Source organism: Limanda limanda, chromosome 19 (assembly GCF_963576545.1).
Source record: "Limanda limanda chromosome 19, fLimLim1.1, whole genome shotgun sequence".
Classification (NCBI taxonomy): domain Eukaryota; kingdom Metazoa; phylum Chordata; class Actinopteri; order Pleuronectiformes; family Pleuronectidae; genus Limanda; species Limanda limanda.
Window position 1 is genome coordinate 12,845,175 of NC_083654.1, and position 27,056 is coordinate 12,872,230.

Here is a 27,056-nt window from a genome sequence, read left to right on the forward strand (position 1 = left end):
ATGGGCCTGATGGTTAACTCAGGACCCCTTGATGACTCTCCCTACCCTGGCTATTATAAACACTCCCTCCGCCGGACCCTGGCAGAAGCTGGTAAGCCGGCAACTGGGTACCAAACAGCTCTGTGTCACATGAGAGGCCTGGCTGGAGTCACAGTGGCCCAGGATACTATTCTTAGCTGCAGGAATGTACACAGTGGCCTCATGGCGAGCGCCGCAGCTCCTCACTAGAGAGCCTCGTCGTCTCTGTGTGTCGTGCTCCTTCTCGCTCCCGGAGAACACGACCCACTCTCTCTTTCTGAACTATGTTTTTTATTGTGAGCTCGGAGATGATTCTTTTTCAGACCACACTGACAAGACATCTTGGATATTGTTGACTTTCTGAGGGCGGGAGGTAAGGATTCACCCAGGCACAGATGTTGCTGATGGGCTGACAGCAGCTTCATCAGGGAGAGATTTGACTCCAACTCATTTGACACAAATCCTATTTAATTGAACATTTTCTATTAGGCAACAACAGTAAATGATCACAAACAAATATGTTATAAGAATAAATATGTACTTCTGAATCAGACAATTCTACTGTAACATGACTGGAAGGACTCTGTGCCATATGTTGATACTTAATAATAATATAAATAATAATAATGATAATAATAATCAGATTTTGTGATGATCTATTAATAAGTCTGATTATTTTAAATATTATCGTGATACAAAGGAAAAATTGGTAGAATTCTATCTGAATAATGTAAAATAACATAATTGATAATTTGACTTATGGAAACTTGTAAATTCAGATGCAGTTTATTCAAATGAGCTCTCAGTCTCTACCTGGAGTTCTTTCAAAGCTCTGAGAGAAAACTGTTGGTGGAAAAATGTCACTCACAGCCTCTGGCATTTCATTGTATACAATAATGATTAGTGGTCCAAATATATCAGACAGGCCAGGCCCCTAAGTGGGGTAAACCAGTAGCTGTCCTGGGAGTGATTAAAAGACTTAAGTGTTGCTAATAGCCCAATGAAATTCCTGCTATTTTAACAGCAGGGTCGTCACAAAGCCGACAACAAGGGAGAGACGGACTGAGAGGAGGGGTGGCGTTAATCAAAAAGAAAACACAACATATAGAAAAATAGCATAGAGGGGTCCAGAAATATAAGTGATGGAAGAACAAATACAGATAAGTGTGTTGATGCAGCTCTGATAGTGTTTTGCAGTGATGAGCAGCTTCATAACACGAGATTTGGCTTACTTGGATGCATCAGGGTAAATTAGAAGGTGTTTGAAATAGAAACTTGTGAGTCAGTAATTCACATTAAGAGCAGCTGCCCGGCAGGAGCTAATAAATAAATGTGTTTACCATCCCGGGGATCCACATGGCTAGAATGATGAGCCAGATAAAAGTCACATGAAACAAAAAGGGCCAAATAGCTCCACAGTGTATGTTGACATCCATTTTTTAATAGCTTACAAATTAAATTGGTAAACAGCACATGACATCAACTTGAACATAAAGCCCTTCGGGACACAGGCACAGGTCAGTATGATGTGTGAGGGCTTTGGTATGTGCAGCTGTAGCAGTATTAAATAAGAACATGAGCCGACCGCTAACCCAGCTATTTACTGCATGTCAGTGTTTCACGTTAATGAGATGTCCTTGTTTGTTACTGTTGTTATTGTGTAAGGATGGAAATGGTTTGTCGGGGAGAACGTAAACGTACAGAGCTATGAAACAACAATAAACTAACTTATCTAATATAGTAAGACGATGTGTTAAGTGCAGGTTTTAGAGGCACTAGTAGGTGTGTTTATTATCTTTGTGCAGAGCTAGGCTAGCTATTTCCCTCTGTTTCTAGTCTTTATGCTAAGCTAACCGTGTCCTGGCAGTAGTTTCATGTATAATGCACAGATATAAAACTGGTATTGATTTTGTCATCAAATTCTCAGCAAGACAGGAAATATTTCCCAATAAACTCAACTTCAACAGATTACCTTCAATTAAAAATGTTTTTCTACTGCTATGGCCATGTTGTGAAAGTAATAAAGCTAGCCTTATCGTCCAACAACAGTTTTTTTACAAGTCTAACATTTTCCTCTGTCCACAGAATGGCCTGTGGACCATGTGAAGTTTTCTCTTTCAAAGACTCAGAGCTTCCCTCCAACCTCCTCACCCAGCTCAACATCCTGCGGCAGGAGCGCATCCTGACCGACGTCCTGCTCTGCACCGAGCATCAGGAGATCCCCTGCCACAGGAACGTCCTGGTGTCCAGCAGCCCATACTTCCGCGCCATGTTCTGCAGCAACTTCCTGGAGAGCAGCCAGGCCCGCGTGAACTTGAAGGGAATCTCCTCGAGCGTCATCAGTGGGATCGTGGACTACGTCTACACGGGCTGCATCTCCATCACGATGGAGATTGTGCTGCCGCTCATGCAGGCAGCATCCATGCTTCACTACGGAGGTCTCTTCGAGGCCTGCTCACTGTTTCTCCAGGGGCAGCTGAGTCCAGAGAACTGTCTGAGCATGATCCGCCTCTCTGAGATCCTCCACTGTGAGAGCTTGAGGGAGAGGGCCAAGGAGATGGCCGTGAGGTGCTTCTCTGACGTTGCTGCCACAGAGGACTTCTGCGAGCTGTCTCTCCCTGAGCTCATGTGTTATCTCGAAGATGACCGTCTTTGTGCCGAGGAGGAGCAGGTGTTTGAGACCCTGCTGGCGTGGATCCACCATGACCCGTTCTCTAGACGCGGCGCGATCCACGACCTCTTCAAAAAGGTCCGTCTTCGCTACATCCACCCAACGTACCTCTTCCAGTTCATAGCCAATGACCCCCTGGTGCAGTCGTCCACGCTGTGCACCGAGATCATCGATTCTGTACGTCGCCTGATGCTTACAGTCAGCACTAAGTGTAGCCGTGAGCTCAAGCCACTGTGGACCACACCTCGACGCTACACCTGCAGAGAAACACTGGTGGTGGTTGGAGGACGCAAGAACAACGAACAAACCTCACGTGAAGCACTGCTGTACGACGAGAGGACCCATCGTTGGCAGTGGTTGGCCAAGCTCCCTCTGCGGCTCTACAGAGCTGCATACGTGTGCATCCACAGCATCCTCTATGTGCTCGGCGGCCTGAGCCTGTGCATGACGTCAGGCGACAACTCGGTCAGCGCCACAGTTTACACACTCTCCCTCAAGACAAACCAATGGAGGACTGCCGAGCCCATGTCGGAGCCACGATACGCCCACCAGAGTGTGTCCTATCTGCACTTTATTTTTGTCCTGGGAGGCATCGGGGTAGACAAGCAGATCTCTCAGTCGGTGGAGAGGTATAACAGCATGTTTAACCAGTGGGAGGCCATGGCGCCGATGCCCACAGCCGTGCTGCATCCGGCCGTTGCAGCCAGTGATCAGAGGATCTATGTTTTTGGAGGGGAGGACGCCATGCAGAACCCAGTCAGGCTGATTCAGGTAGATAAGGGTGGATCAACACTCAAGTGCCAGGAATCGTTGCCATACAAATTCAGACTTGGCATACATCATTTAATTGTCAGTATATCAGCAGTTATTTAAAGGGCTAGCTCCCCGGAAAATTAATATTCCCTCATTATCTACTTAATTGGGCTTACAGACACTCGGATGACATCACAGGTGCAGTATGGAGGCATTTTATGTTAATTTCTGTTGTTTTTTGGCATTTGAAGAATTGGTCTCCATTTATATCAATTGTATTGGATTTGGCTGCAATGCTGTTTACCCCGAAACTCTTACAGTGGTCTGTGGACTCAAACACTTCACCCACCCCTCCAACGGAATAGTGGAGAGTGGATAATTAGAGATTTTTCCATTTTTCGATGAACCATCCCGTTAGGTTCTTTAGGAAGTCAGCACATGTCGAATCTGTAAAGCAGAATGAGTGTTAATTTTTGTCGTCTGTCATCAGGTTTATCACATCGCTCGCAATTTGTGGTCGAGGCTGGAGACGAGGACGGTGAAAAACGTTTGTGCCCCAGCTGCCGTCATAGAGGACAGGATCTACATCATAGGAGGTGAGTTCCGACTTAATAAGTTGTTGTCCCCAGTGTTTACAAAGTGAAAGGCCAGATATTGTATTACTGACTTTAAGGCTAAAATTCCTCTGTGGAACTCCAAACATGGTTAATGTCCGAATTCTCTGACATGGGACACCTGAACTCCTCACAACCAAAGTGACACATCACATCTTCCCTCATATCACTTTGCCAATGTTAAGCAACATTCACATTACATGCATTATTTTCAGCTGTGGACTGATACACATTTGTTGTTTTGTGAGTATTTCACCACAGTGTAATCAGGGTTGACTGATATTAACAGCAGTGCCCATATTAATTGCGCTGATGACACTCAGATGTTGTGTGTTTGATCGTTTTCAAACAACAGTGGCTCAGAGGAATTAGCTACAACTAGGCAAACAGGCTCTGTAGGTTTTTAATTTGATATTTATAAGAATCATAACACCTGACCACACCTGACAATCTAATTTCCAGGGTACACCAGGCGAATGATCGCCTACGACACCAAAGCCAACAAGTTTGTCAAGTGCGAGAATCTGAAGGAGCGAAGGATGCACCACAGCGCGACCGTGATCAACAACAAGCTCTACGTCACCGGCGGACGCATCCTCAACAGCCAAGATGTCATCGAGGACTCAGACTGCTTCGAGTGTTACGACCCAAAGACGGACGTTTGGACGTCAAAAGGCTCTTTGCCCTACAAGCTGTTCGACCATGGCTCCCTGCCACTAGTCTGTGTATCCAACAGACCCAACCCACCATGACCTTTCATCCAATCTGCCACTTTTGGCAAAAATTGTCTACAAGTTCTCCACCTCCCTTTCCCCCTGATCTATCGGCCTCTAGCTTCACAAATGGGAAACCATTTTGTAACAGACTGCATTCTCTCAGACGGCTCAGTCTCTTTCACAGCTTAGCGGCACGTTAATCCAGGCTGACTTCACGGTGTCAATCATAGAAGAGCTCAGACCGACGTGCAGAGCCGTCACGTCTGAGGCACCTGGGGGGGGAACCGAACCCCCGGAGATGACAAGAGGCAGTCTGCACAACAAGCAGCTGCTCGGACACAGAATCCAAAAAGCTCTTTCCGCAGACGGCTGCACTCGTTTGATGCTAACTTAACGTGTTAATGTGTTTATTTCCCCGACGTTTACACACAGAAGAGGACTCGCAGCTGTTCTGCAAAAACTGAACACATGTTGAATATCTGTTCGTGTTTATTAAAATGTCCGATCAGACAGTCGCACTTTGAAGAAAACACATTCCTCCATGACCCTCATGCTTCTAACAGGGTTAACATGACGATGATGAAGTGTGACAAGCTCCCATGGCAGAGTCATGGTCGATCTTTATTGGTCTATATGGCTGACATGTAGCCAGGAAGAACAGTTTTATTGAAATGACGATATCCTGCTTTGTTGGTTTACTCCATGACTCTGAGATCTATTCCTGTTGCCCCCTAACAAAGCGTGTTCTGTGTTTTCTTCTTCATCTCGTGTCTTTGTTACATGAAGAAAATGGCTTCTCAGGCAGATCCGATGATGTATGGAAATGTGACACTGCTATATTTGAATGTAAAGTGCCTGGTGGGTATGCAGTGACCTGCTACGCGCAATTATAACTGAAAAAGGGGTTTTGGGGAGATCAGTGATCTTACATCAATCTTCCAATCGCCGGAGGAAACAACGAGACAACACAGGGAGATGCCAGATGTCCCAGAGGAAAGGAAAATTCAAAATAGCTTCTCTTCTTTGTCGTCCTTTTCCTCCTCGACATAAGTGAGCTCCATTAGAGATCAATATGAGATTTAGACTATTTTCTCATACGTTTAAAATTTAGCTCCTGAGAAATAACTTTCCTCTTGTCTCAGCCTGATGCTCAGTGAAGATCTTAAAATGCTCCCATTTCTGTCTCCCGCCGGGTTGGGAGAAACGGATCAGAATTGAGAAATATTCAAAAAATAATGTATTTATTACTCATGAGACAAAGAAAAGACAGTGAGCCAATGAGATTGTGAAGACATATGTTACCCAGGGGGGTTTCACAGGACCCGGAAGGCCCTACACAATTGTCGTTGCTTCGGAGTAACGTAACCAGCTGTTCTCGGGGGGTGCACCTCTCTCTGTTTGAGGCCGCAAGCAAATGCATGGCATCCGTACCCTGTTGAAACGCCCCTGGTGTTATCATCACTGCATCTTTTTCCTGTATCGGTACCCCAGGTGATGGTTTACATGGAAAACCTGTTGTCACCCCAATGGATCATCTGTGTGTTTGAGACCCTGATCCTCTGCATCGGGCACAATGTGCTGCTGTTACTTGCACAAGTGAAAGATCTTTCTTTTTCTTATTGTACTTCTATAAATGATTGATTTATTTATGTGTGTGTATTGGAACGTTAACATAGGTTTTTCCAGAACGTGGTGACAAAACAAACACAATCCTGTTTTGAATTTATTGCTTTGAATGTCCCACACATCAGAACAACTGTTTGAGTCTCTGCTTACTGGTCCCCAGTTGAACTTAAACGCTCCCCCAGTTGTCTGCAGAGCGTCTGAGTCATGTTCCCTTCATACACAGGAGCACGTGGTTGACACAGACACACGTTGCTATCAGGTGTCGCGTTTGCTCGCCATTCATCACGAAGCCCCCGCGGGCATTTTAAGAATTATGACAGAAAGTTTGTCTTAGAGGTGAAGAACACAGGGTTAATGTTACAGTGAGACTGACATGTGGCGACCTCTTGATCCACCAGAGCACATTCCTCTAATACGGAGCGTCGGCCGGCATGTCGGAGCTCCACATGTGGGCAAAATATGCAGCTACACCCCCAACCCACACAAACACACACACACACAACCACCACCAGGCTCAACAAGCTGAAGCTGACTTAAGGGGAAGAGATCTAGGATCAGATTTCTGTCTTAGCGTTTTAATCCCGGCCCATTAGTGGCAAAACATTGAAACTCGTCTCAGAGCAGCGCCCAGGAGGGAATTTCATCACAGCCCATATTAGCAGGCTCAGACTGTCAGTGGGTTTAAGTCGCCCCTCGTTAGCCTGGTCCCTCTGAATGTCTCACAACAGCCCTGTGTGTGTGTGTGAGTGTCCATGTGCTGGTGTCTTGACCCAAATCATCATCTGGACAAACTACAAAACTTTGGAAATCTGAACACTGAGTCAAGTTTCATCTTCAGCATTTAGGACCAACACTTTGGGACTTTTCACTGAGCTGCTGCTGAATGCGAAGCCTATTCAGACTTTTTATTGACTGTGTGCGTCGCTGTGTGTCCATAGAAAACAGTGTGAGGGTCACTGCTCAGCCAGGTTATTTTCAGGGTCTGTTACTAACCCATCATGGGGTAACATTTCATTGCTAGGCTGCACACACAGGAGCAGCATGCATGAAGCAACACACACATTGTACATACAAACCAATATCTACCATAAACATTTTGCTGTAGAACTACTAACTCCATTTTTACTTCCATTCCTCCTGCGCAAAAGCGGACTGCGCAGGATTAAGTCAACCAACCAGCCAACCACTCCACAAACTACAGCCTCCATGACAATCATACAGATGAATAATCGCTTCTTTCACAAAGGAGAACTGTGGTGCATTAATTAAACCCAAGTGTTCTCTCTTCTTTCTTTTCTCTTTTTAATGAAGATTAAATCTTTAAAATCCTGCACTAGTCAGGTTTAAATTGTGGTGGGTAAGTCCGTACATGTTATAAGCAAACTTTAATATAGAAGCTTTAATGGCTCAAAAATATATTAAACGCGGAAGTAAAAGCTGAAAGAACAAGATGATGATCCTTTCCACTCATAAAAAACATCCTTTTATATTTTCTTCATTAAGTTTCCAGCAGTAACAATGAATGACATACAGACTTAGATCCATATCTGTTTATAACACATTTGGAAGCAATAAATAATTCTCTATAATCTGCAGTTACAGTTTTATCTGTAACCAGTAACTTTTACAACTTTAAATAAATAAATATTAGTTTCTTATTCTGCTGCTGTGGTGCGTTTGCACGTGAGAAACTGTTGGCGCCAACCGTTACTTCCTCTTGCCCGCCTCCCTTCTGCCACAGCTCAGGGTGAAGTAGGAAGTGAAGTCGCTGAGTCAGGTCAGGAAAACAGGTGGATCAACATGAGCACGCTTTCAGGTTGGTTGTCTTTAATTTATCTTGAGCTACAAACCAAAGACGGTGGCTGATTCACATCCATTTAAAATGACAAAGAAATCTTAGGTGATGCAGTTTTCAAAACTCAGCTCAGTAGCATCACCTGCTAAGATGAACTTGAGAAAAACGATGGTAACAGTGAGGCAGAAATGTTCATAGTAACTGCTAAAATATATCTGTTTAGTTAGTGGCAGTATCTTATTTTTTTAACAATTTATGTTACCTAGGGTGACCAGATTTGAGTTTGTAAAAAAGAGGACACTTCGTCGCGGGGGGGGGGGGGGGGGGGGGGGCGTGGGGAGATGTAGTGTATAGCATGCCGCACCATGACCATGTGAATGCATACAAATGTCACAAATAAAATGACAAAAATGACACAAATGACTATATGAACATCTATTTATTGAACTTTAACAAAATTGCAAAGTGCAAATGTAAAACAAATCTTTTTTGTGGCATTTAAATGTCAATAATGATAACAAATAAAACATTCTAAATAATAAATTCTTTATATGGCCACATATTAAAATAAGAAAATTAAGAAACTTTTCAGTCCTCATATATTAAAGCAATAATGATAACAAATACAATATTCCAAATAATAAATTACTTATATGGCCACATATTAAAATAAGAAAATTAAGACACTTTTCAGTCCTCCTCATGTGGTTGGCCATATTTCTCTGAAGACTGAATCTTACCCAGGAGTTGGCGATTGCCTATCAAATAGGTATGAAAGTCCTTGCAGGTCATGTTTTTGAAATTGTACTGGGTGCACAGCTTCCAAATCGCTGCCACCTTTATTTGCCACTGACACGTAAGTGCCTGCTCTGCATGTCATGCACTCAGCTTCCGAAGCATCACGGCCGAGGCGAAAACATGGGTATTTTTTTTTTAGTTCGTCCGTGAACTTACATTTACGTTTAGGCATGGCTGCAGATGTAATGTGCTGTTGTAAACAGCGCACGGAGTGGAAGCGCCAAGGTGCTCAATGTTGCCAGATTGGAAATGGCAAAGTAACGTTCCAAAGGCTCAAAATAGTCGTATTTGGAGGATAATTATCGTGGCTCCGGCAACCCTGAGATCGGTCGCACAATGACAGACTCTCTCTACAGTCAGCTCGCGCAAGAAGGTGGAACGTAAGTGTAGCAGCAATTTCTATTTTACTGCTACTGGTGGCTGAGTTGGGTTTGATCCTGACACATGTATAAAAGATGAGGAGTAGAGGTTTGTCCGGTTGGTCCCTTTGGCCATTTATTGTAGAAAAAAGATGGTTTACAAATTGCTTGAAACAAACTAAATACATTCAACTAAAGAGTCTCTCGTAGAGCACATTGAACGTCACAAAACATGGTCAAAAAAGTGTTGCCTCGCTCAGCCACGCCCAGATGCTCTTGTGGCTGGCTCTTTAAGCCTTTCCTCTTGGCTCCACCCTTCGCCTCTCAGGTTCAGTTCAGGCGTCCTGTAGGTGGGGTAAAAACACCTACAGACAGTGTCACTCTCACACACACACACACACACGCATGGCTAATAAAGAAAGATAACAAAGGTTAATATGGCTCCTACATACCGGCCCCTAATTGTGTTTGTAGAGGCAAAGACAATTATTTATTATTTAAATTACAAATGAGCCATTTCTACTTGCAGTTTACTTATTTTCAATCATTTGGCAATCTTAAACATAATCTCAAAATATGAACTCAAAGTGAATAAATGAACTTATCTTGAACTCTTTTGGTGTTCAGGTTTTTCCTTACAGGAACTGTCATCACCCTCGAGCAGTAAACAGATTTTGGACACTGGCCTCTCCAGTACACTCGTCTTTGTTTGCAGCTTCACCACGCGGACATGGCCTCTGGCATCAGGCTTGGCCTCTAAGACTCTTCCCAGTAGCCAGGAGCTGCGAGGAGCGTTGTTATCTGCTATTAGTACAATGTCGCCTGGGACGAAGTTTCTTCTGGTTCTTGACCACTTTTGTCTTTCCTGGAGGAGGGGGAGGTATTCTAGCAGCCATCTCTTCCAGAATAGTTCAGCTATATACTGGACCTGTCTCCAGCGTCTTCTGTGGTAAAGGTCAGAACTTGAAAAGACTCCAGGGGGCAGAAGTGGGTTAGTTCTGTACAGAAGTATGTGATTGGGAGTTAGGGCTTCTAAATCTTGTGGGTCATCAGATACCTTTGTTATAGGCCGGCTGTTGAGAATTGCCTCTACTTCACAGAAAACAGTGGTTAGGCCTTCATCATCTAAAGTTTGCTGCTTCAATACTGAACATAAGACATGCCTTATCATTCGGATGAGGCGTTCCCAGAACCCACCATGGTGAGAGGCAGTGGGGGGATTGAAGCTCCACTGAACTCCGTCCTTCCTTAGAGTTTGTTGGATCTTTCTGTGTTCCATGGCTTGAAGTGCTTCTCTCAGCTCTCTCTCTGCACCTACAAGGTTAGTGCCATGATCTGATCTCATGTGTTGTGCTGTGCCTCTTCGACACAAAAAACGTCTGATGGCATTGATGCAAGAGTCTGTGGTTAAAGAACAGGCCACCTCCAGATGTACTGCTCGGCTGGTCATGCAGGTAAAGATGACGCCATACCTTTTCAGCATGCTCCTGCCCCTTCTCACCTCAAAAGGGCCGAAGTAGTCAAGACCAACATTCGTAAATGGTGGCAAGTCTGTGACAAGTCTTTCCCCTGGCAGATCAGCCATCTTTTGTTCACCAGGTTTTCCTCTGTTCTTTCTGCAAGTCACACAGTGAGAGAGAACCTTTCGTGCAGCAGTGTTTGCCTTTACAATCCAGTATGTTTTTCGTACCTGGGATAGCATATGGTTCCTTCCTCCATGTCCAGTTTGAGCATGGATGTGGCGCAGGATCAGAGTGGACACGTGGTGGTCTTTGGCCAGAATGGCAGGGTGTTTCCTTTCCTCCGGCATTGCTGATCTCCTTAGACGCCCACCCACTCTGAGGATGCCACCATCCAGCACCGGATCCAGTCTGTAGATGCTGCTGCCTTTTCTCACACAGGATGCTCCCTCTTGCAGCATGCTGATTTCCTGTGGGAAACTTTGTCTCTGCACATAGGTAAGTATTGTATTTTCTGCTCTTTTTAGATCTTCAGCTGTTATTGATTCTTTCATGTCACACTTAACTGACCTTGTGTTTATTCTGGTTGCCTTTTGATACTGACAGTCTTTCTTTGAGTCCTTTCTTTTCTGCACCAAGTTCCTCAATGCATTCTTCACTTTCATTATCCATGCAACAGCTACTCTCAACTTCAGCCAATCTGAAAAGTAATTGAGTAACTTGTCTGTGGGCCTTTCCTCACATGTCTGCATGATGGAATTAACTGTTACAGATTTTCTGACCTCTGGGTCATCCATACAAAGCTGACTCCTGTCTATTGGTTCATTTGGCCAATCCTCTTCTGATGACCAGAGGAACTCTGGTCCACAGATCCATCTTTGATTCCTCATGAACCTCTCTGCACTCACACCTCTAGAGCAGTCGTCAGCAGGGTTTCGCTTTGTGTTAATATGTCTCCACTGAGACACTTGTGTGGCTTCCCTAATCCTAGATGTCCTATTCGCCACATAGGTGTGGAAGCGAGTGTGGTCATTTGAGATGTATTTTAACACAGCTGTACTGTCAGACCAAAACACTGACTTATCTCTTGTTGATGGTAGTTCTGCTTTGAGCATTCTGTCCACTTTGACTGACAAAGCTGCTGCGGCTAGCTCCAGCCTCGGGATGGTCTGCCTTTTTAATGGAGCTACTCTCGCTTTGCCCATCAAGAATGCTACATGGACTTTTCCCTTTGCGTTAGTCATTCTGAGATAGCTGGCTGTTCCATAGCCTAGCTCACTGGCATCAGAGAAATGGTGGATCTGGCTGTGCACTGACTCACCAAAATGACTTGGCTTGAAACAGCGTGGTACCTCAAAGCCTTCAAGCATTGACAGACTGCTGTTCCAATTTGTCCACTGCTCCGATAGAGTGAGGGGAATGGTCACGTCCCATCCAAAGTTCTGTCTGCAAAGTTCCTGCAACAACAGTTTAGCTGGCAAAGTAAGTGGACACAGAAAGCCTAAGGGGTCGTATATTGAGCTTACCATGGATAGGATGCCCCTTCTGGTAAGTGCACGTTCACTGATTGTGCTGTTGAACTTAAAGGAGTCACCTTGCACGCACCATTGAAGTCCTAAGGCTCTCTCCATGGGCAATTGATCTTTGTTCAAGTCCAATTTCTTTACCTCTTTGGCTCTGTCCTCTGGTGGAACAGTAGCAAGGACAGCTCTGCTGTTGCTTATCCACTTTGATAAATGAAATCCTCCTCGGTGACAGACTGTGGTGAGGTTTGAGATCAGCTCTACTGCTTCCTTTTCTGTGGACACAGATTTTAAACAATCATCCACATAAAAGTTCTGCAATATTGTCTTTGTTACCTCAGGAGGGAAGTTGCCTGCATTGTCCTCTGCAGTCTTTCTGAGTGCAAAGTTTGCAATGCTGGGTGAAGAGACCGCTCCAAATAAATGAACAGTCATTCGGAATTCTGCAGGAGCATCATCCACATTTCCATGTGGCCACCAAAAGAAGCGCAAGAAGTCTGTATCACCTTCTGTGACCTTGACCTGATGGAACATGGCCTGTATGTCTGCCATCAGTGCTACTGGCTCTTTTCGGAAACGTGTGAGCACTCCTATCAGTGTGCTTGTCAGATTTGGGCCCTGGAGTAGTTCAGAGTTGAGGGATGTCCCCTGAAATGTTGCACTGCAATCGAACACTACTCTGATGGTCTTCTTCTTTGGGTGATATACCCCATGATGAGGGATATACCAAACTTTCCCATGAGTTCTGTTCACCTGTGCTGGGGGAACCATTTCAGCATAGCCCTTATGAATGACATCATTCAGGAACTCTCTGTACTCCTTTTGATAATTCAGATCTCTTTTGAACTTCCTTTTCAGATTCAAAAGGCGTTGTTCTGCAATCACACGGTTGTTAGGCATCGTAACTTTATCAGCTTTAAAAGGTAAGTTAATGCAGTAGTGACCCTCTATCACTTTAACAGATTCATTGGCAATGTTCAAGAACTTCTTGTCATCTACTGACATTTCACTCTTTTCATCATATGCTCTCTCAATGAAATCAGTGTTGTATTGACTCACCAGAAGTTCTTGCAGGTTAACCAGGGAGATCCTATTAACAGTCACTGTGGTCTTGTCCACACCTTTACTGCATCCTCCCAATGGACCATTGACTACCCATCCTAGTAGGGTTTTTACAGCATAGGGCCCATCTTCTTGTGAGTTGATCACCTGCCAGGGTTCCATCAAATTTGCTGCATTCATGCCAATTAGTAAATCAATGTCAGAGTCTATTTGTAGTAATTGAACTTCACTGATATAAGGCCATTTCCTTAAATCCGCCTGTGTTGGGATGTCGTCCTTTGTCACTGGCATAGACCTTTGAGTGAAGACCTCAGGTAAAGGAAAGAAATTGTTACTTTTCAGTTCGCACACTTCTAGACCTGACACCAACAAACTCTTGACAGGCCGTTCTTGTGCCATTGTTTTTAGCAAAACAGTTGTTGGTTTCCCTTCCAGACTCAATTTCTGCGCCAGCCTCTCCGTGCAGAATGTTGCTGAACTGCCTGGATCGAGAAAAGCATAAGTTTGAATGATTCTGTTGCCTTTCACAGACTTCACTTGAACAGGTAAGATTGAAAGTGCACATTTAGAGTTCCCGGCCCCATTATGCCGACAAACATTGGACTTCACCTCTTTGATATTCTTTGGTGACTCTGCTAACTTTGAGGTCTCACCTTTGACCTGAAAGTTGATGTGAAGCACACTGGGATGGCTTCGGTTGCAGATGTTGCATGACAGACGCGCATGACAGTCTTTGCTTCTGTGTCCTATACGCAAGCATCCAAAACAGAGTGCCTTTTCCTTTAAAAGATTCAACTTTTCCCTGTGTGTTTTCTTCTTGAAGTCAGAGCAGTGCTCCAGACTGTGAGCACCATCACAGCAGAGGCATGGGGATTTGACATCACTGTCCATTTTTGAAGTCACTGGAGTGGTTACTGCCGCCACATTAGCTGCATAATTAACCTTGGGCCTAAACATGGGCTTGCTTTCCTCTGGCCTTTTACTCCTACTAGCAACTGAATCTTGGATTTCTCCAAATACTGGGTTGGAACATATCTTTGCCTGTTTCTCAATGAACTGTACAAGATCTGCAAATGTTATCCTGCTGTTGCCATCCAGTTTCTCCTGAGCTTTAGTCCTCCACTTATCCCGAAACTTGTAGGGTAATTTCATGACTAAGGCTTTCAAGGTAGATGCAACATTCAGTTCACTCATGTAATCCAGTTTTGTCATGGCATTACAGCATCCTTTCAGAAACAGAGCATAGTCATTCAATGCCTTTGGGTCTTCAGGCTTCAGGATAGGCCAATTAAGAGCTTTCTTAATGTAAGCGGTGGAAATTTTAAACTCATTGCCAAAATGTTCCTGTAACAAGCGTTTGGCTCTGAGATAACCCTGATCTCCATCCATGTGCTGACAGCTCTTTACTAGGTCCCTAGCTTGGCCCTTTGTATATTGTTCAAGGTAAAACAATCTGTCTTGTCCATTGTCTGTTTTCCTCTCAATGTTATGTTCAAAAGAGTTCATAAATGACCTAAACTCTAAGATATCTCCATCAAAGACAGTAACACTTTTAGGTGGCAATGTAGATAATTGCTGCTGTCTGAGAAGCATAGACGTGATTTCATTTTGTCTATTCAAGATCGCAATTAGACTAATGGGATCTACATTGTCCTGTAATGACCTGTACTGCCCTTGTTCAGGCAGCATAGGACCTGCCATGTCTTTCCCGGAGTTTACAAGATCAACCAGCGGTCTGTATTCTGTACTGAGCTCAACTTTGTCAGAGTGATCAATGGATTTCTCCTTAATAAGTTTCAGAACATCATTACCTCCTTGAGTTGCACGATCTGCCTGTAGATTCAATGTAGACTGTGACCTTTGATCTGGACCCACGGCCTCTGGGGTTTCCTGGAGTAACCAGTGTCCTCTATAGTCACCCAGTTCACCTTGTCTGCTGCGTGCTTGAAACAAAGGTATGTGTTTCACTTGATCCTTTGGTCGAACAATCCTTTCCTCAAATATGTTGGTTGTGTGAGCCACTTGTTGCAGTGTGTCGATGTTGTCGAGTTCCAGGTTCCTTTCCTCGAAGTACACATTCATGCCATCAGCTGGGGTAGAAGCCACTTGCTCCTCAGCACCAGCATACACTGCAAGCCTGGCATTTGTAGCAGACAATTCAGCTTCAAAAGTCAAAGTCTCCACTTGCCTTCTAATTTTTTCTCCTTTTTCTTCTAAAGCTTGCCTTTCTTTCATAGCATCAGCCTTTGCTAAAAGTGCTGCCCTCTCAGCCTGTGCCACCAGACGAGCTGAAGCTGAACTTGATATTGAACTTTTAGATCCCCTACTAACTGAAGAGATGCTGTCTTTGGGACTAATTTCACAAAGAGCTTCAGTTTCCAATATGGCTGACCATGCTGTTGATTCTCAAACTCAAACATTTCTCTTTGCCTTTCAGAATCAACAGCATGGTCAGCCATATTGGAAACTGAAGCTCTTTGTTCAGCTTGACAAACTCAAAGTCCTTTTTTCTTCAAAAATATAAATCAATATTCAACAAAAATGATTCTTCTTCAGGCAATAAACAAGATTCCTTTAAAGTTTCTTCATACACATACCGATTTCTGCAGATTCAGTTGGATTCAATCTTGGTCCTCTACCACTCCCGAGTGGCACATGCACCTGAATTCAGACTTGAACTTCCTTTGTTCCAGTATCCATCCATCCAATGTTGCTTTTTTTACCAAGGTCATCCATCCAAGGCACTTTTTTTGACTAATTGTAGCAGCAATTTCTATTTTACTGCTACTGGTGGCTGAGTTGGGTTTGATCCTGACACATGTATAAAAGATGAGGAGTAGAGGTTTGTCCGGTTGGTCCCTTTGGCCATTTATTGTAGAAAAAAGATGGTTTACAAATTGCTTGAAACAAACTAAATACATTCAACTAAAGAGTCTCTCGTAGAGCACATTGAACGTCACAAAACATGGTCAAAAAAGTGTTGCCTCGCTCAGCCACGCCCAGATGCTCTTGTGGCTGGCTCTTTAAGCCTTTCCTCTTGGCTCCACCCTTCGCCTCTCAGGTTCAGTTCAGGCGTCCTGTAGGTGGGGTAAAAACACCTACAGACAGTGTCACTCTCACACACACACACACACACGCATGGCTAATAAAGAAAGATAACAAAGGTTAATATGGCTCCTACAGTAAGGGTGGTACCATTTCCAGAACTTGGAAGGCCGAAATAACTAGTAGGCTATGTGAAAGACCCAGAAACACAAATATGCGACGAGGCAAAAAAAAATAAAAAATTAATATTTTTTTTGCGACAATGCAAAATACCGGACGTTTTTGGAATCCCTGCCGGACGCATTTTTTAGGTCTTGAAAAGAGGACATGTCCGGGAAAAAGAGGACGTCTGGTCACCCTATGTTACCTTAGTGGAAAAAGTCAGAAGTTTTAGCTAAAAGCTAAGCTATCACATATGTCCGTGTCACTACTTTGGGAATTCTTAGCAGATCTTCTTTTACTTACATCTTTCTGGAAAAACAAAACAGTAATGTGGGACCAGGTCTACGAGAAACAGGGTTGGAAAAAGGAAGAGAGCAAGTAGAGTAGAGGGGAGAGTTGTTAAAAAAAACTTTTTCTCTAGCGATGAAGCTTAGTTAGAGTGCGAGGGTGTTTCAGAGGGACACTAGTTGGGCTATGGAGTACCATGAGAACATGAGGGCGTGGAATTCAATGGAGCAGAAGGGTTCTGCTACTGAGAAACATTAGGAGTTCCAGTATACTTGCTCCCTTCCTCCAGCGACGCAAGCACCAACTGGATCCCTAACAATCATACAGGTATCCTTTAAGTTAGCTTACTGGGACTATGTACACTCAGGCACAGGTTTACACAAACCACAGGCCTAACAGAAAACTGATTGATCCAATAGAGCCAACCTGGATCAACCCACCCACCCCAATGCTCAATTATAACAATCACCCCGTCCCCCGCGACATCTTGTATAGTGTGGAGCTCAGCGGATGGTGTATCGGACATAGGGCACTTCCACGTTTTCATCATACATGTCGTCACAGCATAGCTCTAACACCACGGCTTTCACATGCTGTCCCAGCTTCTTTTTGGACACCTTAGTCACGATCTCCGTCATCCTATGAGACAAAGGTAAATACCATTAGAGCAACAAATTAAACACTAGCATTTAACATGACTCAGTAAAGTTATCTACTCACGGCAGGTCCAGTCTCTCTCTGAGTTTTTCAGGAGACAGGAAGGAGGAATAGAGCATGGACACTCCCTGAGAAAGCATGGTGACATCCAAATTGTACTTTGTCTAATGAGTGACAGAAGACAGATGGGGTTTGTTAATTGTAGGCCAGAAATCACATGTCAACAAACTGAGGAGGGGAGTTGATGAGAACGTACTTTAAAGTAGAACAAGAACTGTCGAAGTGTCATCTCCTCCCCGTTGGGCTGCACACCTGTGACCTCAAAGCGATCCCACAACGTCCAATCAATTTCAAAGTACTGCAAAAACATGAAGTGGGGGGTTATGAGATGCTGATGTCGGTTACACAAAGCCACGATGAGTTTTCATTAAACAGAAGCTACTGACTGACGTCTATGCCAAAATGAAAAATGTAAAGTCATAAAACAGAAAGCTTTTAGAGAATGTATTCTCCTCAGCCCACACTGATCTCATCAGCGTGAGAAGGTCAGTTGAACTCACTTGCACCCAGGCAGGCAAACTGCATCTGCCTGGTGCATCAGTATTAGCATGGCTGGATCATCATCGGAGTTCAAAACATGTAATGACTATCTATGGTTACCCTTGTAGAGAGGATACTATGAATAGGGATTTTTTTTCCCCACAGTGGGGACACATGTGACTGCTCAATATCTTAACAGCTCAAACAAGTAAATGGCTACCTTGTGTTTAGGAGCAGCAATGGGTTCAGAAAAGGCAAAGAAAGGCAGGGCCAAGTTCATGAAGCCATTCTTGAACGATTCTAGCTTCTTGTGACCTTGGACAATCTTGATGAGCTCCAGACACACCAGGCCCACCACTGCAGCCGTGGTAGTGGCCATGGCAGGAATGATCTTGCCAGCTATCAGTTTGCTCTGGGTTGGAGGATGAAGAATTAAGCAGCAAAAAAAACAAAAACAGGAGACAACTTGCAGTAAAAGAACATTAACAATGAAAGAAAATGCCAGGATTAAAACTAAATGGGCGCGCCCACCTTGTGTCTGTCTGTCGGGGGAATGTCGTAGTTCTCTGCTCTCAGGTTGGATGCTGCCACAATGAAGTCCATGTGGAAGTTTGTGTCATCATCCTGTTACCGACAGGTCAAAGACAATCATTAGTTTTGTTTATATCTAGCAGCCATGAGGATAATACACAGGCAAAACACATTTATCAGAGGAAAGCCATGTGTACCTTCTCAAAGTCGATGGCACAGAGTTTGAACTGTGAAGTCTCGGGGGAAGGCAGCCTGACCTTTAGCTGCTCCAGTCTTGAGACATCTAATATACCGAGAGATTAGTAGTCACATTCTACTCAAAGCATCCTTAATGACGCCAGACTATGGCCTTAATTTGTAAACTACTAAAAGCAATAAATCATTTCACATAAAACAAGTCCTTGGCAGAAAATATTACTTTTGCAAATGCGAATTTAAGAGATTTGAGCGTCTCACCAACAGAGGAATTACTATTCTGCAGGTCCTGATCAGAGACATGGATTTTAACTCCTAAACGAGGGGTAAAGGTCGACACCTTGACCTCCTGCAAGATCTTGACCACACCTGCACGATCAGTGCTGCCTGGGAGGCCATATGTCTGAGCAAACAGGTTTGCCCCAGCCACAACATAATCCATGTGCAGCTCCTACAATGAAAGCAATTCTGTTACCAGCTGGAATCTGAATAGATTAGTAAAAAGCAGATAATGCATCAAGTAGGTGCTCTTAAAAATAATAGACTGATACTTGCATTGCTAGTGCTGAAGTCTAGGTGGTGAGGACACCTCTTTGGGCCTGACCAGAAGGGGGCACCAGATCTGGTGGGCTGAAAGACAGATGATAAACTTGCCTTACAAGCACAGAAATGCAAAAACTTAAAGAAAAATAGGCCTTTGGGTTGTTGTAGACGGACAGAAGAAATAACAGGAAATTAATAGATGAAAGGTCAGTAAAATCATGGCGCTCCATCAACACATGCATCTTGATTCAATAAACAGTTTAAAAAGCTTACACATTATCTACCGATTCTAGACAAATATAGGCAGTACAAATATCAGAAAAGACTTATATCCACCAAGCAGTGATCTCAATGTGTACCTGATCTAGGGGGAGGTTGTGCAGTAGCTGACGGATGTTGTTGCTGTATTGGCACTGCCAGTGGTTGCGTGCCCAGGCTACGCAGTCGGCCCAGCTGTGGGGGCAGTCTGCGACGAGACTCTTGTAGACAGCCTCCAGCACCTCTTCAGGCTGAGCTCCAGGCAGCTTCAGAGTACGCTCCATGAACTGAGGATCTCTGAAAGAACAATGATCATAGATCCAATAAGCTGGAGAAAACCATGTGAAGAGCTGTTACCATTGGATGGGATATTGTTTCCTCCCAGTTTAAATATGGTCAAACATACCACAAGGTAGAACATTTTCACAAGTGGCAATTCTATTCTAAGTGTTTAAGATATGTTATTCAATCTTGCCAAGCATTTACAAGTAATGAAGAGTTCCCCAACACTTGGAGACATCACCACCAACTAATAGATGTGAAAAGAAATGATCTAGGTTTATTGATGCAAAGAGGAATCACTTTGAACAAATCTTACATTTGGATAACTACAGTTCTGCCATAAAGTCACTTTTGGATGTAAAGAATGCAACTCACGAGAGGTACTGCAGGGCATTCTCTGGTGGCAGTTTGAATAATCCCTCAAATTCCTCACGGGCCCACTGAAGAGAAGAAGATATTTACAACAGATCAATATTAGTCAATTCATAGTCAGAAGCACAATATGAAACTGGAAAATTAAATTACTGGTTTCTCAATTTAAATCACATTGTGAACAGATAGCATTGTCTTTAAACAATACATATTTATTGCAATTTCAAAACATTCACTATGTGGTAATCTTTAACATTGTTATGAGCATCTCTGAGTTCACCGACCTGCAGTGTGTGTTCAATAGCATTTGGGAAGTTCTTCAGGGTACAGATGGGGATGGATTTCTCCGGTGGGTCTTGGCTGGAGCTGTATGACTCTGTGAGGAAGGGGATCACAACCTGGACGTTGCCTTTGTTGCCAAGAGTACCAGACTCCAGTAAGGGTTTACGGTAGTACACACACCTCCGATCCATGTACAAGCCTAATGGGCAAAAACAGAGGGAGTGGGAATTAGAAAATCAGATTGGAGCAGTTGACCATGCCACCGGGGTCTCCCAAACACACAGCCAGAGATGGTACCGTTGCTCTGCAGTATACTTTAACACAAGTAAGGAAACAAAGTCGGAACTAAGCACAACTAACAACCTTTTCAGGCTCGTGTCGCTTCACATGTTTGCGTCAGCTCTGCAGCCTGAGGATCAGCTCTCAACCGCGCTGACTGATCCTCTGGTCCACGTGGAGGTGTTCTCCCAGCCACCTCCATGCCCACATATCCCCATCGCCAAATTAAAGCCAGGACGCCATCAGGCCTGACCTACTCCACCTTCCCACCGGCTAGGAGAGGAAGCCGTCTCCCACACACAGCTAGAGATAGTACTGTTGCATACTTGATCACACGTGAGGAAAAAAAGTCTTAACTTAACATAAATTGTCCGACTTATAACCTCCCCAGGTTCGTGGTGCAGCTCTTCCCATGTGCCTGTCCCCCTGTCGACTGCTGCCTTTTAAGCCTGAGGATCAATCAGCTAACAGCTCTCACCTGCGCTGATTGATCATCTGGTATAAGTGGTGCTCTCAGAAAATCCTAAACATTCTGTAAAAAAAGATTTAAATAATTGAAGTTTCCGCGACACTTACGTGCATCTACATTGTCCAGTGCGTTGGTCACTCCATCGAGGCTTTCAAAGAAGGCGTCGTCAAAGATCCTCTCCGTGTCGGGGCCCACTCTGTTCTGGTGACCTGTGATCCTGATGGACGGGTTCATCTGCTTCACTGCCGCTGCTCCAGTATCGCTCTTCATTTTCTATCATCACACATACACACAAATACATTAAAATAGTGACCTTTTCCCTTTCTCTTCAAATACTAAGAATCACACTGCAACAGGAGGGGTGGTTAATTGTGTTCACACTTGATTACTTGACCGAATGGTTAATGGTGTTCCAGTAAAAATCTGTACTTTGAACATTTCATAAATCACCACTTGATAAACCAATATTAATCTTCCACACCTAGAATGAACCTACCCACTATCTAATGCTGATATCATCCATTAGCAGCAGTTGCATTAACACAATCAATTGCAATGAACAGGAAATCCAATGAAATATTAAATTCGATCAATAAAGGGACAAGTTATGTCCACGACCTACTTTGTATCCACCAAAAAAGGTAAATACTGACCGTCACGTCTGAGGGTCTGAAGAGGAACTGTCTCCACCAAAAAAGGTAAATACTGACCGTCACGTCTGAGGGTCTGAAGAGGAACTGTCTGTTGAGGTTGGACTTCTCTATGGTGTCCATGTCCGTCACAATGACCTCGCCCTCTCCGCAGGCCAGTCCAATCATCGCAAAGTTTTTCATCAGTTCACAGCCAATGGCCCCAGCTCCAACCTGGGAGGATTACAGGTCACTCAGTAAAGATACAAAAGCCGTGCTCCATTTTCTGTATGTTCAGACACAATTTAACAAACCTAGTATTAAACCCTTCACTTTGGAAAAATCAAGGTTTTATTAACACATTCCTTATTGCCAGACAAGAGCCATAGTTTAACAGCAAGACTGGTAATAACCCGTTTTCATTATTGCCAAAAGATCCCATGAACATTATCTTCACGTTTACACTGAGAAGAGAGATTAAAAAATAAGGGTCCATGTTAGGAAATCATTTTTAAGGATTAGGATGTGGATATTTTTGTGAATATTGCGAAAAAATTCCATTAAAAGAACGAAACAAAGTTTTTGGTTTATTTTGCTAGAAGATTAAGAAGCAATAAAGAAGCGTTTTATCTACTACTTCATTATTTACTGATGTTTTTAAGTCTTTAGACAACATAGAGATTTATGGAAAAGAGGAATATCTCCCATCAGGTTTAGGTTACAGGGAAGTCTAGTTAACAGGATCAGGGTTTTTATCTTTTCATGGGATTATGTTGGCAATAAAGAAACAGAAAATGTATGCCCTTATCCATTAAATCTCCCTTAGCAACAGTATGTCAGGAGATATTAGAACATTTTCGATTGGGTAACTCACCAGGAAGTAGCGTTGTTTGGCAAGCAAATCCTGCAGCTTGGTGCCAAAAACTGCAATCTGCCCATCATAGCGACAGTTCCTCTGGGAGAAAAGCAAAGAGGAAGAAAAGGGTTTAACATCATGGTTTATCACTCTGGTGCGCGTCCGTCATCAGTATCATTGTGTGTGATTTAATAAGAACACCTACAGGGGCACATTCTTCCTCGGTGAGTGTGACTCCTTCCTCTTCGGCCAAACACTCCAGGGCATCAAAATACAGCCACTGCATTATTGGCATAAATTTTCCTGTGCATGCCTAAATAAGAGAGAACATGTCAAAAGAAGCATTAGAGAACGCAGAGAATTTTGTTCAGGGGAGTTAGCAACATAGGCCCAAACATGTCCATCTGATAAAAGTAAATCCACAGTGATAACATAGATTACTGAAAATAAAATAAAAAATAATACATTACAGGAAAAATTGAGCTCCATATCACACCACTGACCTTGATCACTTCCTGCGCTGCCAGACCTCCAATAAATCCATTAACAGGGGCCAGGTCACCAGCAGAAACATATGACAACTTTTTGATAAGAGCGTCATCCAACTGCTCCACTTTGGCGGAGCCGACCTGGGCAGAGTTCACCTCCCTGGTTAATGTCAATAACTCTTCACCATCAGCCTGGAAAAACACAGTTCAGAAGGTTGGACATGTTACAAAACTACAATGACAATACTAACTCACTAACTTGTATTGACTGATTGATATTTACTGTTTGCAAGGACAAGCTAATTAGCTTCTGCAGACCCATATTGACAACATTACTAACACCAAGCTACCTATAAATCTAAACGAAGTCAATTGAGCCATATCAAAACAAGGAAGGTAGGTGTTTTTTTTCCATAAGCACTAACAGTAACTCCAAGCCAATGTAACACTCCAATTAACATATTAAAACGAATAGGGGTGATATGTACCTGGTTCCAAGGTACTGGAAGGTGGTTGTGTTTCTTCTGGAAGGCATGGATCGCCTGGAAGCCCACATGAAGCTGCCCTGGACGGTAGAACTTGGCAAAGTCTGTCATTACAAACTCTGGCTCAGCCAAGGAGGAAGAGATGGATTTCTGCATAAGGAAAGAAATGCACGACAGTGAGAAATGAGTCCACATATAATTTCCCACTGGTCAAAACAGATACACATGTTGTTACGGACAGTGATTTGTATGTCCTGTATGTATACATGTATTGTGTTCTGTCTTGTGTTGTTGTTTTGTCTCCACAGCCTAGTTGACCGGTGATGCCTCCAGTGACTGGAAGGGGGAGCTCTCGGGCAGGACGCGCCAGTGAAGTGGCCACAGAAGAAGAAGCATCGTGGCCGCTCATCTCACCTGCATCCAATCTTCAAATCACCCCACCTGTTACAGATCTCTCATCAACCCTTCCCCTTTAAATAGTCCTGTGTTTGTTTTGTTGGCGAGAGGAGGCTTTTGTGGTGAGCTGTGGCAGAGCTCTAATTGTTTGGTTTTGGCTTTGATGTTTGCTGGTGTATTGAATTAGTTTTACCAGTAGTATTTAAGTTGTAGCAGCCTACTTTTGTTTTGTCTTTGTTTGTTGTGCGCACAGGGACTACAAAGACAGGTAAGATACTCCGGGGTCTACATATCACACACACGTAGGTTTACTGCTTGTTAATACCCCAGGTTAGAGTGAGCACCACCTGCTGTACTTTTGGGTGCTAAGCACCTGTAAAGGGGGGGGGGGGGGGATTTCTTTGTGTTCTTTTTCTTTGGTGCCACTGATAGTCCTTGCTGATCCCTGTGTTGCTTTGTTTAAATAAATATTGTCTTTGTCTAATATCGGGTCTTGTCTTCTGTGTGATTGCACCCTCACTTATTCAAACCTGATGCATTTATGTTATGTCCTGCTACGAGCCACCAGGGGGCGTAACGCATGTCAACACATCACTTACAAAAGCAATCTTCTTGGGCATTTTGACCTGAGAGACAATTCCTCCTCTCACGTAATCCGTAAAACCAGTTGTGTCACAGATACTGAAGGTGTAGGGACCTGGACAGAGACGGCAAGTCATGTTATGTGTAACATTCATATTAAGTCAGAAGACATGGCTAGTTCTTAAACCCCAATAGATCTTACCCAGAACTTTGATTTCCACTCGCTGGCATCCGTTGAGCTCAGTCATACCCTGAACATCTGTGAAGGTGACAGAGTCGCCGCTATCAAAGCCATGACGAGTGTCACATGTCACAACTGCTTGATTGTCCTGGAGAGAGGAAAAAGTACATCCTGAGGTCTGATCTTAAAAAGCTGAAACTGGATTGACAAACATCGTCAGACAGACTAACCACAGGGACTGACCTTGGTGATCAAGGAAATCATGGCACTTAGCGGTTTCTCTCCATTGGTGTCATAGACAACCATCTCGTCACCAAAGTCACAGAAAAGCTGGCTGCAAAACAAAACGCATAATGCACAAGAATGTTAGACACTGGCAGACAAGTGGTTATAGATTTCATGAGAACAAAGTCAGAATCTTACCCAAACAGGCCGCGTGTGTCTGCGATGATCAGCTTGATTCCTTTGCTGTGGCACAAGTCCCCCACTTGCTGCTGCTCTTCCAGATTTGAGTTGGTCAGTACTACCACCTAGACACGCAAAAATAGACAAATTAAAAAAAGCTTCTTTCCTTCTTGAATGCTGAATGAGTCGGATACAGGCCTCTACACAATCTATACCTGGAACTTGGTCATAGAGTCTTCAGTGAGTTCTCCAGTGTAGGCGGTCACAGGAACGTAGCTATTGAGTTCAGCCAAACGGTGTTGGCTCACCTCGGCCCTGTTCTTCCCCAGATCTTCCTCCCGGAGGTAGAACTGAACACACAAAATACATAGGTGTTGATTAATAAACTTGGCATCAATTTTCCCCTGACATCTTGTCAATCCAGGTGAATGAATGGTAATAAAGAAGAAAACATCACAGTAATACATCTGTCTTGAATGGTCTTAAATGGCCACAATAAAATTCAGAATGTCAAGCTGATAGACATAAACTGTCTACCCATTGTAATGTTCTAAACAGGCTTTATATCTCCTATGATTATAACCCAGAGAAAGGCCATGGTTAACAAGGGTGAGGGTGGCTGCGATGGTCTTTTTGGAAGGGTTAACCCTACGGACTTTGTATGACTTAAAAACATTTTTTGAAGAGAATGTTTTTGTGCTAATGCAAAATAAGAATATACACATGTGCTTCCCACCTGAGAGGAGAGGTCTCTCCATTCTGCAACTCCTTGGTCGTGTACAGTGACACTTCTTACTCCTGCCAAGATCACGTTCTTGGCAATCTCCACTCCAAGACCTCTCATACCAGAGATAAGGACATTGGAGTTCTGCATGCGCTTCATAGCGTCATGGCCCAACACGTAACTACATGGGGTGAGAAAGAACCATCAGCACACCTCTGCATTTTGAATACCTAACTATTAAAAAAAATAGGTTTGTGTGTTCTCCATTGTTTGGACAAGACTTGTACAGAGAGAGGACTTACAGTTGTCTGGAGTACAGGCCTTCGTCAATCTCAAGATCATTGATATTCTCAGCCATGTCCTAAGGAGAGACAGCAGGAGGTGCAATTAAGTTTGTGGTACAAGTTATATCCAAAAGTACACAGCGCATGTGATAGTGCTTACGTTGGAAGGTGTGTGGAACAGATCAGTTCTGACAGCAAGAGGAGGAGCAGTTGGATCCCGTCTTCGTCTCTGTTCCTGACAAGCGACGCTTCTTGGACTGATGTCAAGCAAAACACCAAGCTGAGTATTGTTATATCACACCTCCCCTTTACCAATTTATATTGATCAATTTAGAAAGGATAACAGAAGATGTCGAGGTTGACAGCTGTAAACAAATTATATTGTTGATATTTGTTGAGCGTGAAAATGACATTAAAGGCCGACTCAAATCTTGGCGGCTCTTAGAAGGCACATCAAGGGGCAACAGAAACTTACACTAACACACTTACAAAGGGAGCTGCCTTTGTTGCCATACTGTTGAAAGGCAGCGGCCTTTGAAGCCATACTGTTGAAAGGCAAAGGGCTTTGATGCCACAATGTTTGGTGGCTGCTGTCCAATCTACCATCTGAGAACAACAACAGCTGTTTGTGATTTATTCAATTTATTCGCTCTATACTGGTTTATCAAAGTTTATTAGATAGTTTGTTAGCTCTTGGAGGGTTGGACTCAAAATGAAACAAGAAAAGA

General features: G+C 43.7%; 2 protein-coding genes and 1 non-coding gene across 3 annotated transcripts; 1 reads left to right on the top strand and 2 right to left on the bottom strand.

The window, feature by feature from the left end:
- The first annotated feature begins 2,104 nt into the window (after positions 1–2,104).
- On the top strand, positions 2,105–4,808 carry klhl38a (kelch-like family member 38a). Its single transcript, XM_061093281.1, has 3 exons — positions 2,105–3,460; positions 3,933–4,038; positions 4,519–4,808. The coding sequence occupies exons 1-3, from the start codon at positions 2,105–2,107 to the stop codon at positions 4,806–4,808; spliced, it is 1,752 nt and encodes a 583-aa protein (XP_060949264.1).
- A 12,565-nt stretch (positions 4,809–17,373) lies between these two features.
- LOC133026067 (ubiquitin-like modifier-activating enzyme 1) lies at positions 17,374–26,402 on the bottom strand. The gene is made up of 24 exons (XM_061092898.1): positions 26,347–26,402; positions 26,057–26,225; positions 25,536–25,670; positions 25,339–25,445; positions 25,159–25,249; positions 24,937–25,063; positions 24,752–24,849; positions 23,760–23,906; positions 23,287–23,463; positions 22,989–23,096; positions 22,802–22,882; positions 22,009–22,161; positions 21,406–21,571; positions 20,553–20,749; positions 20,272–20,336; positions 19,716–19,911; positions 19,369–19,443; positions 19,075–19,264; positions 18,816–18,901; positions 18,619–18,711; positions 18,308–18,499; positions 17,804–17,905; positions 17,611–17,711; positions 17,374–17,529 (listed from the first exon to the last, which is right to left on the bottom strand). The coding sequence occupies exons 1-24, from the start codon at positions 26,400–26,402 to the stop codon at positions 17,394–17,396; spliced, it is 3,048 nt and encodes a 1,015-aa protein (XP_060948881.1). The 3' UTR covers positions 17,374–17,393.
- On the bottom strand, positions 18,075–18,176 carry LOC133026532 (small nucleolar RNA U6-53/MBII-28). Its single transcript, XR_009683198.1, has one exon. It is a non-coding gene; the product is annotated as a small nucleolar RNA U6-53/MBII-28 (small nucleolar RNA).
- Positions 26,403–27,056: the final 654 nt, after the last annotated feature.

What these genes read in the sequence shown, in the direction of transcription:
- klhl38a (XM_061093281.1), top strand. Translation starts at nt 2,105, where the DNA reads ATGGCCTGTGGACCATGTGAAGTTTTCTCTTTCAAAGACTCAGAGCTT. An exon ending in ACCCAGTCAGGCTGATTCAG is followed by an intron (nt 3,461 to 3,932) that starts GTAGATAAGGGT and finishes GTCTGTCATCAG; the next exon opens with GTTTATCACATCGCTCGCAA. An exon ending in CAGGATCTACATCATAGGAG is followed by an intron (nt 4,039 to 4,518) that starts GTGAGTTCCGAC and finishes TCTAATTTCCAG; the next exon opens with GGTACACCAGGCGAATGATC.
- LOC133026067 (XM_061092898.1), bottom strand. Translation starts at nt 26,402, where the DNA reads ATGGCTGAGAATATCAATGATCTTGAGATTGACGAAGGCCTGTACTCC. An exon ending in TGATTTCCTTGATCACCAAG is followed by an intron (nt 25,064 to 25,158) that starts GTCAGTCCCTGT and finishes TCCTCTCTCCAG; the next exon opens with GACAATCAAGCAGTTGTGAC. An exon ending in GTGCCATCGACTTTGAGAAG is followed by an intron (nt 18,712 to 18,815) that starts GTACACATGGCT and finishes TGTCGGTAACAG; the next exon opens with GATGATGACACAAACTTCCA.